Source organism: Pogona vitticeps, chromosome 1, assembly GCF_051106095.1.
Source record: "Pogona vitticeps strain Pit_001003342236 chromosome 1, PviZW2.1, whole genome shotgun sequence".
NCBI classification, from domain to species: domain Eukaryota; kingdom Metazoa; phylum Chordata; class Lepidosauria; order Squamata; family Agamidae; genus Pogona; species Pogona vitticeps.
This window is the reverse complement of record NC_135783.1, coordinates 124414599-124432327: the sequence shown is the minus strand read 5'-3', so window position 1 is coordinate 124432327 and position 17729 is coordinate 124414599. Positions and strand designations below refer to the sequence as shown.

The window sequence follows — 17729 nt, the reverse complement described above, 5'->3', positions numbered from 1 at the left end:
CAGAGGATGCTGTTTGGGTTCATCGATAACTGAATCCAGATAAGATGGAGGTCTTGCTGTCAGCAGGATCATAACACTGGTTAGACAGAAATTTACCTGGCCTGGATAGGGTTACATTCCCTCTGAAAGATCAGGCCCACAACTTGGGGTTGCTCCTAGACCCTGCATTCACCAAGGGGTTTGTGAAGTGCTTTCTGGGGGAGTCACAGGTCACCTTTTATGTGCTGTAGCCCTTGTTTAATTTCCTCCTTGAAATTTCAGAGTGAGATATTAAAGTCAGCAGGCCCTTTGGGAGAAGAAAAAAGACTACTATCTAAGGGATGATTCTAGCCTGTTAAAATGCCATTTTATGCAAATGTGATGTAATATTTTTTTTTTGCAACTTACTTGGCTATTATAAATGGAGTTTGTTCCAATTTTCACTATGGCCAGGAGTGCTTTTTATCAACTTCACTTGATTGCCCAGTTACACCTCTATCTGGATAAGAAATGCCTAATACTGGCTCACACATTGGTAATTTCAAAAATAGACTACTGCAATGCTCTCTACGTAGGGCTGCCCTTAAAAACAGTATGAAAACCTCAGCAGGTCCAAAATGTGATGGCCAGACTGATTTCTAGGACTAGCAAATTCAATCACATGTCCACTGTCTTGGCCTGCCTGTGTTTGCCCCATCAGTTTCCGTGCTCAATTCAAGGTGCTGGTCATGACCTATAAAGCTCTTGATAATTTAAGATCTCGATGCTTGTCGAAATGTGTTTCCCAGAAAATGACTATCTATTTCACACACTCCTCCCAGTCCACATCACAACAACAAAAGCTTAAAAGAAGTCAAAAAGGAACCGGGTCTTCTCAGTGGTGGCCCCTATTTTGTGCAACGGGCTTCCAATCAAAGTGCACCAGGCTCCACCCGGCTCCACCCCTCCTGATATTTAGAAAGCTACTGAAAATGCAACTCTGTAAAACAGACTTTTAAAAACATATCCCCAGATGTCATATAATCTTTAAATTTTGGTTTACTTTTTACTATTATATTTGAATTTGTGTATTTCCATGTTTACTGTGTTATTTTATGGGGGGGGGGCTTGGGTCTTTTTATATCTTATGTAAATTGTCCAGAGTAGTGGATGTTCACTAAGGGAATGATATACAAACCAAGTAAATATCACACTCCTTCCTTCCTTTTCATCCTCAATGAGCTCTTGTAACTAAACCTATCCAGTTTTATTTGAAACACTCCCAGATGCCGACTGGACTCTAGCTGTGATCTCCTACTGATGGTACCCACAAAGTCTGCCCTAGATTAGGTAACCCCCCTGGAACAGATGGTGGGAGATGCAGGACTGAAGCAGGGAAGAGAAAGCCCTACTGCATACATAGGCTTCCAGGTTGTCTCTACATATCATCATGTGTCCTTTCTTAGTCCTTAATGGCTATGAGTTGAGCTGTCTGAATGTTTTGCCCCTTACAAAAGCAAGGAAGACATATAAACAGCAATCGTACTGTGATTGCAAGTAAACACAATATATATATATTTAAATAATGACATTTCACATCTAAATTAATATAAATCATTAATTTAAAAAAAAACACCAAAGATTTTCACAGACTTGTTTATTTTGAATTATTTACCCACTACAAGAATGCCCCCTTATTTTCCAGCAGAGTATATATTAATACAATTCACCTCATTTACCTCTAACCCAGCATAGGAATCACTATGACTTTTGGGTTTTTTATTACATTCATGTAAGCTACCATTAAAAAGTTGTGTTTGTCAATATGGCCAGGGGAGATCAGGCATGTTAGAAACTTGTCAGAATAAATGGTGAGATGAAATACAAATAATGTATTTAATTTCATGTCTCTCATGTGGTACATTCCATTATCACAATTTTCCTTAACTATTACTTATTCAATTTATCTGCTGTATTTATGGAGATTTAGTTTGTATGTGACTGTTTTCCCTTGAAATAATCTGAAATAAGTTGCCTGTAGCTACTAAAATGTCAATTCAGTAGAAAATTTGCAGTGCCTCTGCTATTTCTTTCTCATCAGGTGGTGGTTTTCTCGGACTTCCAGGTTGTAGAAATTTGTTTATTGTAGGAATGTTGCTAATTCTCTCTTTAAAAGCCTAGCAAGAAAGATAAATGAACACTGTCATTCACAAGCACTGCAATTACACAGCAAGAAAATCTGGCACCTGAAAAATTCCTGCAACTTATGAACAACATAAGAATACCACTCCTGCATGATCAGTAAGGACTCAGCTTGCAGAGGGAATATTTGCACCTTAGCCGCTCTGATTTAGATTATGTTCCTTTGAAGAATTCCATTGCAAACCTTTAATTAGAAGCACATCTCATGTATCCACAACTGATTCACAAATGGGTGGTTGATGAATCAGGCCTCATATGCCCTTCAGTCATAATCCCATAGACCCTTAGGCCACCATTCAAAGATAGTGTGATATCCAGATGTTGCATAATGGACTTAGAACAACAGTGGACAAAGTGCAGCCCATGGGCAGCATGTGCCCCCCCCCAGGCAATTTTCCCGACCACTGAGTCCCCAAAGGAAAGAGGCTACAAATGTGCTCTTCCGCTTCTGGGGTCTGCTTGCAGTCTATGGAAGCTGCTAGGAGTACATGTTGGGCTTCCCCTAGCTTCTTCCCTCCTGGTATAGGAAATAATCTTGTTGAAAGGTGTTAAATCCACCATCCTTCAACCCTCTACAAAAGCAAGGAAGATATATAAACAGCAATTGTACTGTGATTGTAAGTTAATACAATATGTATATTTAAATAATGCCATTTCACATCTAAATTAATGTAAATCTTTAATTAAAAAAAAACCCCAAGATTTTGACAGACTTGTTTATTTTGAATTATTTACTGATTTATTTAGCAACTTGGGTGATTGCCATTTTGGACTCTAGCTCCCACCAGTCTCATCCATGACACCAATGTTAAGGGATTCATATGAGTTAATTTAAAATATCCGGAGGACCAAAATGTCCCCACCCTTCGCTCTGCTAGATGTGACTGCTTTCAGCTACCTAGTTGTTCTGTCCCTGCTGGGTTTGAAAGGTTCATCTGAGCAACTGTGAACATGAAGAACCTAGTAAATATTACCATCGAGCTACATTTTTACAGTTAAGGGCATGTTATGAGATGCCACCTTACCTTTAAAAATGGGAAGCTGGAGAGAGCATCAGCCTTCAACTCTTCTACCTCTAAAATGGTTTCAAGCAACTTGACATCTGCTTTGCTGAGCTGATTTCCCACAAGGAAATCTTGTCCGTGATTTTTCAGGATCTACAGAGGAGGAAATGTTTTAAGAGGTTTTTAGTGCTTCACAAAAATAAATGTTCCAAAAATATGTTTGATTTGGAGATGGGGCTATTTGTATACGAATATCCCCATCTCTCGTTTGAATCACTTTTGAAATTACCAATCTGGTCTATACCTGATCATTAAATGAGAATAGCATTGGGTTTGAACAGCCATGATGCAAAGCAAAGAAAAACATTCTCCTTATATACCACCCCATAGCACTTAAAGCACACTTTGGGAAGTTTACAATATAATTAGTCAAACAACACTTTCTGAATCAAGTGAGCTTGGTACTCAGTTTACCAACCTCTGAATGATGGAAGGCTGAGTCAATCTCTGAACCCAATGGGATTGAACTCAGTTGTGAACAGAGTCTTGACTGCAGTACTGTGATACTACAGTTTAACCACAGTATCACAAGGCTTGGAGAAAAGAGAAAGGCAATGCTATTACTCAAACCTTCTATTTGTTCTCTATGTCTATTTCCATTTCTCATTTCCATTTTCACAAACTTTTAATATGGTTCTTTACTTTAGTTATACCTGTCCTTTCTCACTTAATTCTGATCTGCTAAGACATTTTAGCAACAGTTTACAGCTATCAAGAGTACGTGAACTCACATGAACCCCTTCTGCAATAACATAGTTGTAGGCTTACTGCCTCGTACCTTTTCAAAGACTGGAAAATATCTGTTATTGGCCTTTTCAAGGATCGTTGTTAATTCCTTCTCCTTAGCATCAGCTGGTTTGAAGGGCAGTATCATAATCATCTCACTCAGATCCATAGCACCCTCAAAATACATATCAATTCTGTAAAGAGAATGTTCCCATTACCCTTGATAGTCAGTTTTGAAAGGCACAGACTTAGGAAAAATAAAGTTCATTTTTTCCCAGGGGAACTGTTCCTTCCTCTCAATTATATGGATCCAATTACAAATTAAAAGAAATATTACTCATGTTTGTAACAAAAACATGGTAACAATATAATATATCAAGACTGATCAATTCCTATATTCAAAGCTCTTAATATACATTGAATTATCTATGTAATAATTACAGTAATAACCCTACATGATAAATCATCATTAGCTTCTTGTTCTCCTCTCAAAGATGGGCAGGTTGGGATGATAGAAATGAACTGCAGTTTTAATCCTTAGTAAGACATAATAGCTGAAATCCTGTTGCTTTAACTTACGCCACCTAAGGCTAGCTTTCCAGTCTGTTGTCCTCTAATTTGGTGGTATTTTGGCACCTGATGCAGGGGCTTCACTGATACCAATGTCAGCATCAGTATCGAGGGAGGCCAATGTTCCTGTCTGACAACAGGAAAATAAAAAGGCCAGAGTGCCCTTTATGAATTTAAGATAACGTGTTCACCCTCCCCCCCAAAAAACATGGTGCAAATGTACAGTAGTGTCAGAAACACCATCTAGAACAGTGGTGTCGAACTGTGGCCCTCCAGATGTTCTTGGACTTCAATTCCCAGAAGCCTTCACCACCACCTCTGCTGGCCAGGATTTCTGGGAGTTGAAGGCCAAGAACATCTGGAGGGCCACAGTTCGACGCCACTGATCTAGAACATCTGCATGGAAACTTAGCATGCCCAAGGGAAAAAGAAGTGTGCTTCCCTTGGGAAAAACCATTTGCCTGATTTCTGAAGTAACACACTGACACAAAAGACTCTGTATTTTATGACCATATATACAACAAAACCCATCGCTGTCACACCCTGAATTCAGTGGGGATTAAGGAACTGTATAGAAGACTGCAACCTTATAGGATCTGTAAAGGTTTCAATATCCTCTAAGGAAAAATCTTCGATTAAAAGCAGGGTTCTTCATGCGAAATGAGACACTTAAATTTTGGAAAGAGAGCACTGAACGTACTGTATATGTAACAAAAATTTTCATTATTCAATTCTGAATTCAGTGCAGATTATAGAATTTGTAAATTTTTTAATACCCTTAAAATCTCTGATTAAAAGCAGGTTTATTCATGCAAAATAAGACTCCATGGGGAATTTTGGGAAGGGAGCACTGAGAGATTCAATGGAAAGCCAGAGCAGTGGTGGGCAACATGTGGCCCTCCAATCACCCCTTATAACAGCTCAGGCTGGTGGCAGCTGTGATCTAACAAGATCAGGAGAGCCAGAAGTTTCCTGCCCAGGGGCTATACCTTACCCTCTTGAAAAGCAGCACTGATTCCAAAGGAACCAGTTAATATAAACCCTGTTATGACTAAGAGGTCAAGTGAATTAATATTGCTACCCCAGGCACCTTTTTTGTCCTAGCTGACGATGGATATCAGTTGAAACACATGGAATTCCTAGTTAGACAGGAGATTGCCAGACAAACTGGAGATTTTTTTCTTTCCTGTCATCCACAAGAAACAAAACTAGCCCATCTAGTAACCAGATACAGAAGGATTACAGTACAAGGCTCTTTCCTTGATGTCCTTTCCATAGAGGTTGTATTTTGCCGCAATGTAGTTGAGAATGGCTCGGGTCTGCACCAACTTCATCCCGTCCATTTCCACCATGGGCACTTGCTGGAACAGGAGGATACCATCTTGTAAAAGAATGAAAATTGGAGAAAGAGAGATAAAAAAAGGAAGGAATTATTAGAATGCCTGGATTAGGAACCATTTTCTGAAACCAGATGAAAAATAAATTTGTTTAACCTTCTGAATTACTGCCATGATAGGGACTTTGAAGGCATAATGACCTAAATCATCCCTTAAAATGGACTCACTGATTTCCATTGTTTAGCGCTCCTTGGACATGCAAGAACTAGATCAGAGGGAAGGCTTCTTGACGTCTTTCTGCCCATCTAGGGATCAGTCCACACTGACTAGTTCCCAGAATCTGAACAGGATATAACTGCATTCGACATTCGACTAACATGAATGGAAGTTTTGCCCTTAACTTGAACTGGAACAGTATCACAATTTAGTAGCACAATTCTGTAGCATATTTCAGAATCATGTTGTAAGGTGTGGCAAATTTTGTAAGGATAAATAAAAATGTTTTTGAAACCTATATATCATCAAAACAGACCCCACCAAACATTCTGATGCCCTACTCACCCTGTTGTAATTTTTGCAGGTCTGCTTTTGTTTGGAGATATTGTTCTTCAAACTATGAAACAAAAAAGTAAAAAAGGGTCTCATAAAGTAACTGCACATTCCCAATCCGTTCTGCTTTTTCCAATTTTCCAACATCCTAATGTTTAATAAGAACTATTGGTGCCTTGAGTTGCAAACTTAATTCGTTCCGGATGATGGTTGTGTAACTCAAATTGGTCGTAACTCAAAGCAATTAGGAATACAATGAAAAGCGATTACAGTGGTGCCTCACAAGACAATTGCTTTGCGGGATGATTAATCCACAAATGATGGGTTTTTGTGATTGCTGTGGCACTTCGCAAGAACGATGTTTTCTATGGAGGATTTTCACAAGATGATGTTTTGGTCTATGCTTTGCAAGACAGTCCCCCCCCCCCATTGGAACATATTAATTATATAAGACCTACTTTTTATCCCAAAAAAGTGGGGGAGAAAGTGTATGCTGTTGGCTTCCCAGGATCTGGGATAAAAAGTAGGACTTATGTAATTAATGTGTTCCAATAAGGAGGAAATAACATCTTGAAAAGCATCACCAATGGGGCTATGGCTGCAAATTTAAATGATACAGGATGGTAAAAATAGCCAGAAACCAAAGAATAAAGAGATTCTAAAAATACCAGGGAAATCACAAATGCAATCTTCCATTGACACAAATCATGCAGTTGAGTTCTCCACATTTGGGAAAATCACAGGAATCAGGACACCCAAAGTGCAATGGATGAGCCTTACCCTGGAAAAACCACTTTCATGACTATGGTATTTCCCCTACAAGGTATGAATTGGAGTGGCCCTTGCACCTCCTACCCCCTTCTGTGCCCTGGCCCCCCAAGGCATGGTGACCCTGGCTGCACTTCCTGCTCAGTACAGGGCTGCACAGCCCGGGTCCTGCCAGGGGCCATGAGAGCTCCTCAGTATTTTGGGGTGCCCCGCGGGACCCCCATCAGGGGCTAGGTGTTCCTCCCACAATCCTCTAGTGCACAGGTATTAGCATATGCCGGTTGCAAGACAAAGCAAAATGTTGCGACCAGAGCTGGTTGTAACTCAAATTGGTTGCAAGTCAAGACAGTTGTAAGTCGAGGCACCACTGGTACTGGAAACCGCTAACTAATCATTCCATTCCCAAGCCAACTACACCAGAGCACAGAGTGCTGTCCTCTGAAGATGCCGGCCACGGAGACTGACCAAACATTAGGAAGAACCACCTTCAGAACACGGCCAAAGAGCCCAAAAAACCCACAACAACTATAATCATTCCATTCATGGTCACTTGTGTAGTTTTTGAGAAAGGGACACCCTGTGTATGTTTTAGAGAATTGTTTAAATGTTCTTAAATTAGTTTTGTGCCTTCATGGTAAGGTAAAGGTTCCCTTTGACATTTAGTCCAGTTGTGTCCAACTCTAGGGCGGGGTGCTCATCCCCGTCTCCAAGCCGTAGAGTCAGCGTTTTTCCGTAGACAGTTTCCATGGTCACGTGACCAGTGCGACTAGACACGGAACGCCGTTACCTTTGCACCATGGTGGTACCTATTTACCTACTCACATTTACATGCTTTCGAACTGCTAGGTTGGCAGGAGCTGGGACAAGCGACAGGAGCTCACTCTGTTGCGTGGATTCGATCTTATGACTGCAGGACTTCTGACCTTGCAGCACAGAGGCTTCTGCGGTTTAACGCGCAGCGCCACCACGTCCCTTCAAGTTGGAACCAATTTAGAGCAATTGTTTTCAAGGGACTGAATGCCAATTTATTTATTTAAATAGCGGCTCAGCCCTGGGAGTAGACAACTTTGTTGTTGTTATGCACTGTCAAGTCAGAACTGATTTATAGTGACCCTAATAAGGCTTTCAAGGTAAGTAAGACATTTAAGGAGTGGCTTCACTAGTTCCACTTCCCCGGTGAGTTCCCATGGCCAAGTGGGGATTCAAAACATGATCTCTAAACTACTAGTACATCATTATATCTGCTGGAACACACTGAGTATTCTTAAGTTAGTGGTCTTTTAAATGTAATTATGTTTGGTTTCATATATTATACATTACTGGGCAACATCCTGTGTGTAAACTGGTGTGCTGGAAATAATTTAAGCTAATTCAGGGCTTCTTTTCCCTATTCCTCTCCAGGTTCTTAGGCTCCTTATGGCGTTCTTCTGTCCTAGGGAAACCTTTGGGAACCTCTAGGCAGGCAGAGGAAGCCTTTCACAGGGAAAAATTGCTGCTGGGACATTGCCACCAGCATCAGGACTGCCCCTGTTGATCCAATGCTGATTTTTTGAAGTCTCCCCACCTCCTCATTCATCCCAAGGCTCATGATGGCCAAATCAGCTACCGTAGGTGGCCCATTTACTCTGACTAATGTTACAGCTGGCCTCTCAAGCAGGCATAGAATGAAAAGCTGATGTGGCAACTCGTATATTGGTGTAAAATTTAAAAAGTGATTGGTAAAATTAAAAGAGAAATCTCTCACTCTTGCTACAATGTAGCATGGATGTAAAAAACCTTTAACTTCATGCCAACAATAACAAGAAAAATGTAGGATGTTTTTGTCCCATCTGTAATAGACCTTAGACAGACATCAGCCACTGAGGGAAAACAAACCTCAATGCCAGCTGCCGCCAACAGCCACCGTACATCTTCCATTCGGCCTCTTCCATAATAGTAGATGAGCTTCGGTTTCCCAGCCATGCTGTCAAGCTTTTGCTTTCCTGGTCTGATAAAAACAAGATTGTTTTTTTTTTAAGAGACTAGAGAGGGAATACAACAGTTGCATTTAGTTTCTAGACTGTAATTCTTCACTGCCATACTGGATAATCTCTTAAATTTCAGTTAGGGGCTGCTCATGATTTGGGGGGGGGGGGGCTTGCCTCAAAATTTTGAGGGACACCCCCTTGCCTTGCTCAGGACTGGTCTACCATTTCAGTTAGCTCAAAGTTCCTCTCATGCCTCCTAAATCTTTGGCAGCTGCAGAGTTTCAAAGGAATACAAAACAACCCGTCTAGTTTCCAAAAAGCAGGCTTTCAGATTGACTGTTACAGACTGATTTGTAACCAGGCCCTCATTTAAACTCCAGCAGCTCGTTACTATTTTTTGTAGCCTGAAGGGCAGCACACTGAGTTTAGTGAGGCCCATCCCTTATTAAGCAGGGACAAGGTTGTCTTAAATTACAGAGCAAACATCTGGAAAGACGTGGCTTAATTATCAGAATATTTACATTGACAGCTGATGTATCCAAGGGCCTCACTCTGACGGAAAAGCGGATGCGACTCACTTTCACCAGGTGCTATTCTTGTCTCCCGGGGAGAAAGTCAGCGGACCCGCGCAGGAAGCTGCGAAGTCCCGGCTGGGTCCGCGCCCGGGGAGGGGTGTTGCCTTTCCTTCCAAGGCGGAAAGAAGCCCGGAGAGGGAGGTCCGCCCCCGTCCTTTCCGTTTCCTCCCGTCGAGCCTCCGAGGCTCCTGCGCCGGCCCGATGGGCTCAAACCCTGGAGCGACGTTGGAGCCGCGACCGGGAAGCGCTGGGGGTCCGCTTGCGACCCACAAGCCCGCCTTCCCTCCCCCCCCCCGCGTCGTCCTCCCCCTTCGGGAAGAGCCCCGCACACACACATCCCGCCCGGGCTCTGCCGCCCTTCTTGGCCCGGCCCTTCCCTCCAACCCAGGCTGTCGCTGGTCGCCTCCTTCCCGTCCCCGCTTCACAGAACCTTTTTTTTGGGGGGGGGGGGAAGGGGAAGAGACCGGGAGAAAGACAAGACCACAGGCTTGTCCCAGTGCCGTGAGAGCGGCCGTGCACTGGCGCGGTGAACGCTTCGAGTGCAGCTGGCGCCCTGAAAGGCTCTGCAGACGCACACGAAAGGGATGCGCCTGGAAGCGCTGCCTGTGCCGTGCCTGTGCGGGACCTGCTCCTCCTGCCCCCGAGGAAGCGGCGCTCGCCCTAACCTAAGGCGCTTTCTAAAGCGCGCGTACACGCGCCCCCTTCACTGACCTGAGAGGGAGCTCTGGAACCTCGTCAAGCTCTTCTCGAGGCCCCACCAGCTACGCCTGACACCCCCCCTCTCCCTCCCCCGCCGGAGCCTCGGCTATAAAGCCCTCTCCCAGCCCGCCCTCCCCCTCCGGAGGGCCAAGGGCCACCCTTGGGGAGCGGCAAGGGCGAGGGTCGGCCGCCAGAGACAGCGGCTGTGGAAGGGCCGTCTTCCAAGCCTGAAACGCCCCGGGAGAGATGGCGCAACCACGTGCCATATGGGCAAAATAATGTGCAGTTTGTATTAGAAATCATTGGGAACATATCTTTTCATAGACTGGAAAACACATGGTGGTGACCTTCTCAAGAAATTGGAGCAAGCTGCTTCATTGCCATCAAGTCCACGATCCCTTCCACATACAGTACAGAGAGGCCTTTTTTGGGAACCTTACTTAAGGTGTTCCTTTGCTGCTCTGCTGGTTTATATGTCCATGCCACATTTTATTTTGCAATTTCTGCCTCTTGGTGCTGTTGCTTGAGTGTTGTTTATGTTGTTTATATTGTTTTTAATTTGACTTATCGTTATTGTGTTTTTAGCTGACTATAAACTGCATTGCACTAATGGGGTAGTATGCAAATTAAGTCCTTCCCTCCCTCCCTCCCTACCATGTTAATATGGAGGGGAAATGACAACTTTTGAATTGCAAGTCATTAGAGAGAGAAGGTACACTTATCTCCCACTAATGGGAGAACCTACGCTTTAATTGCCATTAGATTCAGCTTAGCTAAAATTAGTCCTTGGACATCAAGTGATATTTCCAGTCTCTTTTTTAATAACTTATTCCTTTCTAAATCACATCAGTTTTTCAGGATTGATGCACATCCACCTTTTCACGATACATTGCAAACCATAATCTATGATCTATTTAATTGACACAAATCTTTAGGAGACTTTGAAACAATGTTATCAAATATATAGTCTTACATAGAACTCAGCAGTAATGTTACAAGTTCTAATAAGGAATAAACAACAATAATGAGGGACTTTAAAAAATATCAAATAATAAAAAGCAAGCAGGGCTCTCTAAGATGCGCCAGCTGGCATCAAGCACATAACATCCTTGGGCGGCCCAGGCCCAGCGTTACTGGCAGCACAGAATTACAAGCCACCATTTTAACTTTCCCACCACATTCAAGAACATTAACTGAAGCATTACTGCATGGCCTTGTGAGAATGGTCACTGAGTGGTGCTGCTTGGAAAAGCTTCACCCCAAGGGAAAGCCTCCAAGCACCAGAAGGTTCCCCCCCATTGGGGGGGAGAGGGCCCCCTCTCTGGCTCAAGCCTGTAGTGATGCTTCCTCCACGCACAGAACCCATGAAAATGAGAGGTGGAAAATCTTGTTTTGGTTACAGCAGCTCAAGTCCATACCTCATGTCATAGAGGAAGAGAGAAACATGCACCATGCTTACTTTCACACTGAGAATCACAGAGCAAGCTTTTCCCCAGCGACATTACATCAGTATACAGAGGAGTTGACTCACTAAATCCACACTGATTCTTTTTTTTTTGTATTTTTTATTTTTTATAAGGGATAACAAAAAGGAAAAGGGAATTGGGATTGATGAGGAAGAGGGGAGACAATAACATACTTTCATCCATTCTGTACCTATTGCCATATCAAGATTTTAAATTATTCTATTTACTCTTTTCTGCCTTCTAGATTCAGTTGCCTCTGAGCACCTAACTTAACAGATCTTGGTATCCGTATGGGATGGATGGAGTACTCAATTTGTTTTCCCAGAAGCTTTGTCGCCTATTGGCAGAGAGTTTGTTTGTTTACACACACATACACACATACACACCAATACCATAAGATGCTATAAACATCTACTGTTCTCATTCATTTACACTCGTTCTCATTCATTCACAATAGGCTAAACCTGGTAGTGTGTCCTTCTAAATTTTCTCACAGCTCAATAGGCAAAGAGCCAATAAACAGGATTTTAGTATGGGATGGGTAATGACACTACAAACGGAAGAGAAACATTAGGGCTGTTTTGGATGCTAAATCAGAAGTGGAAAATCTTCTAGATTCTTTTTCCTCTAGCCCTATAACAGCTCTTTCTCATGGGACATGCATGCGAATGCTTTAATACTGTAATTGAGCATTTTAATACAGCTGTCAAGTCTAGTACAATGAATTATAACATTATATAATATACTCTCTTCTTCAGGTCTTTCCAATGGAGATTGTATTTCCCTGTTCTGTAGCTGAGAATGACCTTGGTCTGGACCAGCTTCATCCCATCCATTTCTACCAATTGAACTTGATCAAACAATAAATATCCATCTCTAGAAAATAAAATCAAAATGCAAAATTATTGATCATTCATATAATATACAATAGTTGGAAGACTTAGGAAATGGGGTATAGTCCAACACACGGAGTTCAGTACTTTTTAGTTGGCTGAACTTTCTACCAGAAGTCAAAAAAAGCCAGGTTAAATTTTACCAAATACCAAATCTGCTTTAATTTTACACACTCTTAATTTTGTCATCAGAACTGCATGTAAAGTGTGCTTCTCATTACAAATAGACTGGAGATTGTTCAAATGCCAGACAAACAGAACTGAATTTCTATCTTCTTATGAATAATTATTGTGGCACTTTCAGTATCTACACTGTACTTAGGGTTAGAACTTCCGTGTATGTGTCTTGTACTCCCTGAATCCACCAATGATCTACCACCACCACCACCACCATGGGGGCAACCTACTGAAAACCAGAAAATGGAACTTCAGCTTCTTGGTCTCAAAAGCAACTTGGAATGTTGTTTGTCTCAATATGTCACATTGGTCAGGGCAAAAAGTTCACCAAAGGGAAAAAATACAATAATTTTGTCATTATTTTCTTTTTTTGTTGTTTTTGATCCTAGTACTTTTGTTCTGTTGGAAGAACAAGCAAACACTACATAGCGTGTAACCAAAATTTGAATGACGTTCTTTACAATTGTTCAAATGACAATGTCAGAGAACACCTACATTCTAGCTCTTTGTGAATTCTGCAACAGAACTCTAGAGAATTAAAATATCTTGTCCTGCCCATGAGAGTTAAATCCTAAAAGGAAAAGAATGGCCAATATATAAAAGAAGCTATTGACTGTATATCACTAACGGTAGATAAGCAGAGTGTTCAGATGGTGTAGTTCCGGCTACACTGCCCACAGTTTATCAACTGTACTGGACATGCTGCACTTTTACTATCATATAAACACACAATGCACTTGGAAGAGTATGAAAATATAACATTAAAAAAAGAATTGCAACTCTCTTATGTGTTCTTACTTGAAAGCAAGTCCCATTAAGCTTGATGATGCCTACTCCCAGGAAAATATGATTCAGGCAGGACTACACAACTAAGTGCTAGTTTCTGGGTGTTTCAGTTGAAAATGTGAAGTGCACCAGGTTGCTTATCTCCAGCCAATAGATTTTACATTACAGTGTCCTCCTTCTCTACTCAGAAATAAATTCCACTTAATTCAGTGATGTTTATTCCCAGGAAAGTATGTGTAAGTATTAGGTTGCAAACTTTAATGTTAGCCAAAAATGACGGTATCAGAACATTCCCAACTTGTTTTTAATTTTTTCATTGTCCCAAATGAATAAATCAGGGAATAATTGAGTTGGAAGGGACCTATAAGGCCATTGAGTCCAGCCCCCTACTCTGAGCAGGAATCCAAATCAAAATAGATCTGACAGATGGTAAAAGTGACTCTCTCCTTGAGAAACAGACAGGTTACACATATTTTGGATTCAAAAGGGTGTGATCGAGGATTGCTCACTGGTGATTTGAGACCGGCAATTAACAAGCTATCTCTGTAGGTTTGGAGGTTTGCTGTTGGCTTTTGGAAGGCACTCGAAGTTTTCCAACGTTGGATAGTTTCCTCTAATTGCCTTGCACTAACATGGAGATGCTAGGCAGAAATCTGCCACAAAAGGAAAGAATGCATAATTCCCTGTTAGATTCATAATTCTGATGGGAAAACGTTTACCTTGAACAGCTAGTAGCTCTTTTGATGTTAGAACCAACAATAATCAGAAGATATCCGCTTTGAAACAGGTTTTCTTCAGTTCTGTATATATTTTTATAATTTTTTCTTCAGTATTACATATGCCTCTCTTTCTAAGAGCCAAGCTGTATATAACATCCCTGTGTACATTTGTGTGTATATGTATGCACACACACACACACACTCTTACATAAAGCTCATAGGATGGAATGGTGATTGAACCTTCAACCACCATTTATTAAATTAGATGCAATAAATAATGAAAAACTGCATTACTAATACTTGTCATTCATACATCCATTATTACTGATAATAATATCAGTAATGATAGCTTGTTTTTAATTGCCCCACAGACTGTAAAAAAATCCAATGAATAAATGAATTGAAAGACAAGGGAAGCCTGACCCAATGGATTCCCACCTCGCTGTCTTTGCAAGCAGTGGGGGGGGCAGTGCTTCAGTCAGGCTTGCCCAGAGGGAAGCCCTCCTCCCTGCTGTTTGCAATGGAATGGAAGCTAGGCTGCTATAACAGAAACTGCACTTCCGGTAGCCTAGCTTCTGTTTTGGCAGAGCAGGATGATGCAGCAGGATAAGGTAAGCAACAGTGGGAAGGGGGTGGGGCAGGCTGTGGGAGCAGGGTGCTCAGATTTTTTTTTGACAGCCCCCAAAAGAAGAAAGATCATATGAACCAACACATTGATTTGTGGTCCATTAGTCCACCAGCTGAAAATTTATGGTTTGTGTACAACCTTCAACCACCACTGACGACCCACAAAACAAGATGAACTATTCTGGTGGTTCATCCCCATCTCTATTACTGAGCCAAATGTCCCCCATCTTTTCACTCTGTGTTTGGTACTTTGTACTTATCCTTGTTAAATTGCATTCTGTTGTTTTTAGCCCAGTGCTCCATCGTATCAAGATCTTTTTGAATTTTTTTCCTGTGAAAGAGCTTTCTGGTTGGACTGTTTTCAACAATAATTTTCTTCCATTAAATGAGGGCAAATGTAATATTTTCCATCTCCAAAGCAATATTAGGTACAATTTCAAAAATTGTACACCCCTACTTTTCTCACAGTAAGAAAATTATTTGATTCAATACTGAATTGCTTGAAAGCAAACAATACTATTTTTAACCTTATCTTATGCCTTCAAAACACAGTGTTTTTTAAAAATCAGATGATCACATTGATAAAAAAAAAAAAACATGAGAAATGCCCCTGGATTGAGATGGGCTGATGACATTGTTTTTCCTTTGTCCTCATGAAGCAAAAGGAAATGCAAATCAGCCTGGAGTCCCATCCCCCTATCACGTGCCTCTGCGCGTCCCCAGATTATTTTAGTAACCCAAGGCTCATGCTGCATTCGCTCCTTTAATGCTGCCACCACTTGATCTCTGTCAACAATGTTTCTTTAAAAAGATGGATGCCCATACTGCATTAAAGTTTAATAAAACAGGTTTATTGGTTACAGGTTTACTGTTCACGTAAACAGGTTCCTCAAAGACTTTAAAGCAGGCTTGTCCAACCAGCGGCCCGAGGGCCGCATGCGGCCCAGGTCAGCTCGTAATGCGGCCCAGTGCAATTTTTTATTTTTAAAGAAATTCTAAAGTTTCAAGTTACACTGCCGGCGCTTGCGGCTGGAATGTGGCCGGGGCATGTCACAACAGTAGAGGGGGAGAGAGGGAAGGAAGGAAGGAATGGGAGGGGAGGGGACAGGGGGGGCTGCGTGACTGCATTGTGCCATCCCCTTCAATAGGTGGACCCCTTCCCAGCCCCATAAAGCCACCGGAGTCGAAGTTGGCAGCCTCTGCTGTCTGAGATCGTAGCTGCCATTAAGCGCGCTTGGAGCAGGGCTGTGGAGGACGGCTAGGGCTGCCCCCCCATGCGGCCCAAACCAAATGTATGTGCGGCCCAAACCAAATTTTCATTTTCTAATGTGGCCCAGGGAAGGTGAAAGGTTGGACACCCCTGCTTTAAAGTATTCACACTTAACTTGTTTCACACTTAACAGTCTATAAGTTCCACATTCTCAACTGCCTCCTTTAACTCCTCACAAACTAACTCCTCTCTCTGACTCTCTGATTTCTCACATCAGACTCTCTCACGATCTAACTCTAACTGACTAAGTGACCAACTGCTCTTCTTTGTGTCACCCTTCCCTTCTGGTTTCTCTGGCTCCGCCTCCCAAAAGCTACCAGTGATGCATGCAAATCCTTAAACATGAGCAAAGGCAGGGTGATCACTACACTCTCCCCCCCCCCCCCGGTCCATAGTTTTAGCCTCCATTGCTGGGGCTACTAGTTTTCTTTTTTTTTTAATTGTTCATTCTCATTGGTTCAAGCGTATGATCACTTGAACTGATGCAGAAAAGCTCCCTATACCACTAGCACATGTTTTCAAGTTCTCCTCTGTCTATGGTAGGAGTTTTTCTTACAGCTTAAGGATAGCGAGCAAATCGCTCCGTTGGCAAGAGTGTTTTTTTTTTTTAAAACCAAACATGGATAAGCAGATGAGGAAATAAGGAAGGAAAGCCTTGTTTACAACTTATTAGGTTATTCTTTTGTAATGGTGCCACCTGCAGGGCTATAAATAGAACTGCAAATAACCTGCTAACAAGGTGCTACTCCTTTCTGCCTGTGTAGCCAGTCATTGAACTTGGATACTTTTGTGCAATTTCACAATGAGAGAATGCAAGTGAATTCACATTTTCCTCACTGTGTAGTTACACCCTAACTCTAGCTGAACTTCACCTTTTCTTTATCTTATCTTTTTTTTTTTTACCTTCTAGTGTTTTCACTCTTTGCCCTAGCTAATCTAATACATGATTTATGGCCACCCACCTTTCTTTAATAGATTATAATTATTTCATTCCTTTTGCCTGTCAAAGGTCTGCAAGCAAACAGCAAGGCTTGTAAACTCATAAGCAAAATATACATTGTTACAACGGTTTTGTTAATATTTAATTGAATTTTCCTGAAGCAGCAATTTTAAAACATCTTTAAAATGAAAGGGTCGTTGCATACCTAATCTACTGTGCTAACCTTCTGCAAAATCTGAGCCGAAATTTTGTTCGCTAGATTCTACACAAATGGTTTTTTTCACTTATATAGGAGAAAAAACTCAGTCTACTTTGGGGATCTTATCTTCCACTTTCTCCCTCCAAGGAAAAAGAATCTAACTACAGCTAACTTCTAATAACTTTTTAAAAATATGTGATCTGGGTTTTTCCCCTCCCCATCCAAAACTACTGTATT

The 17729-nt window shown here is 41.7% G+C and overlaps 1 protein-coding gene, 1 long non-coding RNA gene and 1 other non-coding gene across 5 annotated transcripts; 1 reads left to right on the top strand and 2 right to left on the bottom strand.

Moving 5' to 3' along the window:
• Positions 1-1600: 1600 nt before the first annotated feature.
• Positions 1601-10543, bottom strand: LOC110071524 (glutathione S-transferase). 3 transcript variants are annotated; one of them, XM_078386557.1, is made up of 7 exons: positions 10428-10543; positions 9050-9161; positions 6419-6470; positions 5769-5901; positions 4003-4144; positions 3186-3317; positions 1601-2135 (listed from the first exon to the last, which is right to left on the bottom strand). In XM_078386557.1, the coding sequence occupies exons 2-7, from the start codon at positions 9134-9136 to the stop codon at positions 2016-2018; spliced, it is 666 nt and encodes a 221-aa protein (XP_078242683.1). In that variant the 5' UTR covers positions 9137-9161; positions 10428-10543; the 3' UTR covers positions 1601-2015. The 3 variants fall into 3 exon arrangements, with proteins under 3 accessions (XP_078242683.1, XP_078242681.1, XP_078242676.1); XM_078386555.1 differs by lacking the exon at positions 10428-10543 and adding an exon at positions 9720-9859; XM_078386550.1 differs by lacking the exon at positions 10428-10543 and adding an exon at positions 9663-9853.
• On the bottom strand, positions 7076-7237 carry LOC144586163 (U1 spliceosomal RNA). The gene has a single exon (XR_013540923.1). It is a non-coding gene; the product is annotated as a U1 spliceosomal RNA (small nuclear RNA).
• Positions 10544-10669: 126 nt separating the features above from the next.
• LOC144587107 (uncharacterized) lies at positions 10670-12770 on the top strand. Its single transcript, XR_013542290.1, has 2 exons — positions 10670-10860; positions 12640-12770. It is a non-coding gene; the product is annotated as an uncharacterized LOC144587107 (long non-coding RNA).
• Positions 12771-17729: the final 4959 nt, after the last annotated feature.

Bases quoted from the DNA above. Each gene is read 5' to 3' on its own strand.
- LOC110071524 (XM_078386557.1), bottom strand. From the start codon at position 9,136: ATGGCTGGGAAACCGAAGCTCATCTACTATTATGGAAGAGGCCGAATG. The intron at 6,471-9,049 runs GTTTGTTTTCCC...TTTGTTTCATAG, and splicing joins TGGCGGCAGCTGGCATTGAG to TTTGAAGAACAATATCTCCA. The intron at 5,902-6,418 runs GTGAGTAGGGCA...TTCTTTTACAAG, and splicing joins CCTGCAAAAATTACAACAGG to ATGGTATCCTCCTGTTCCAG.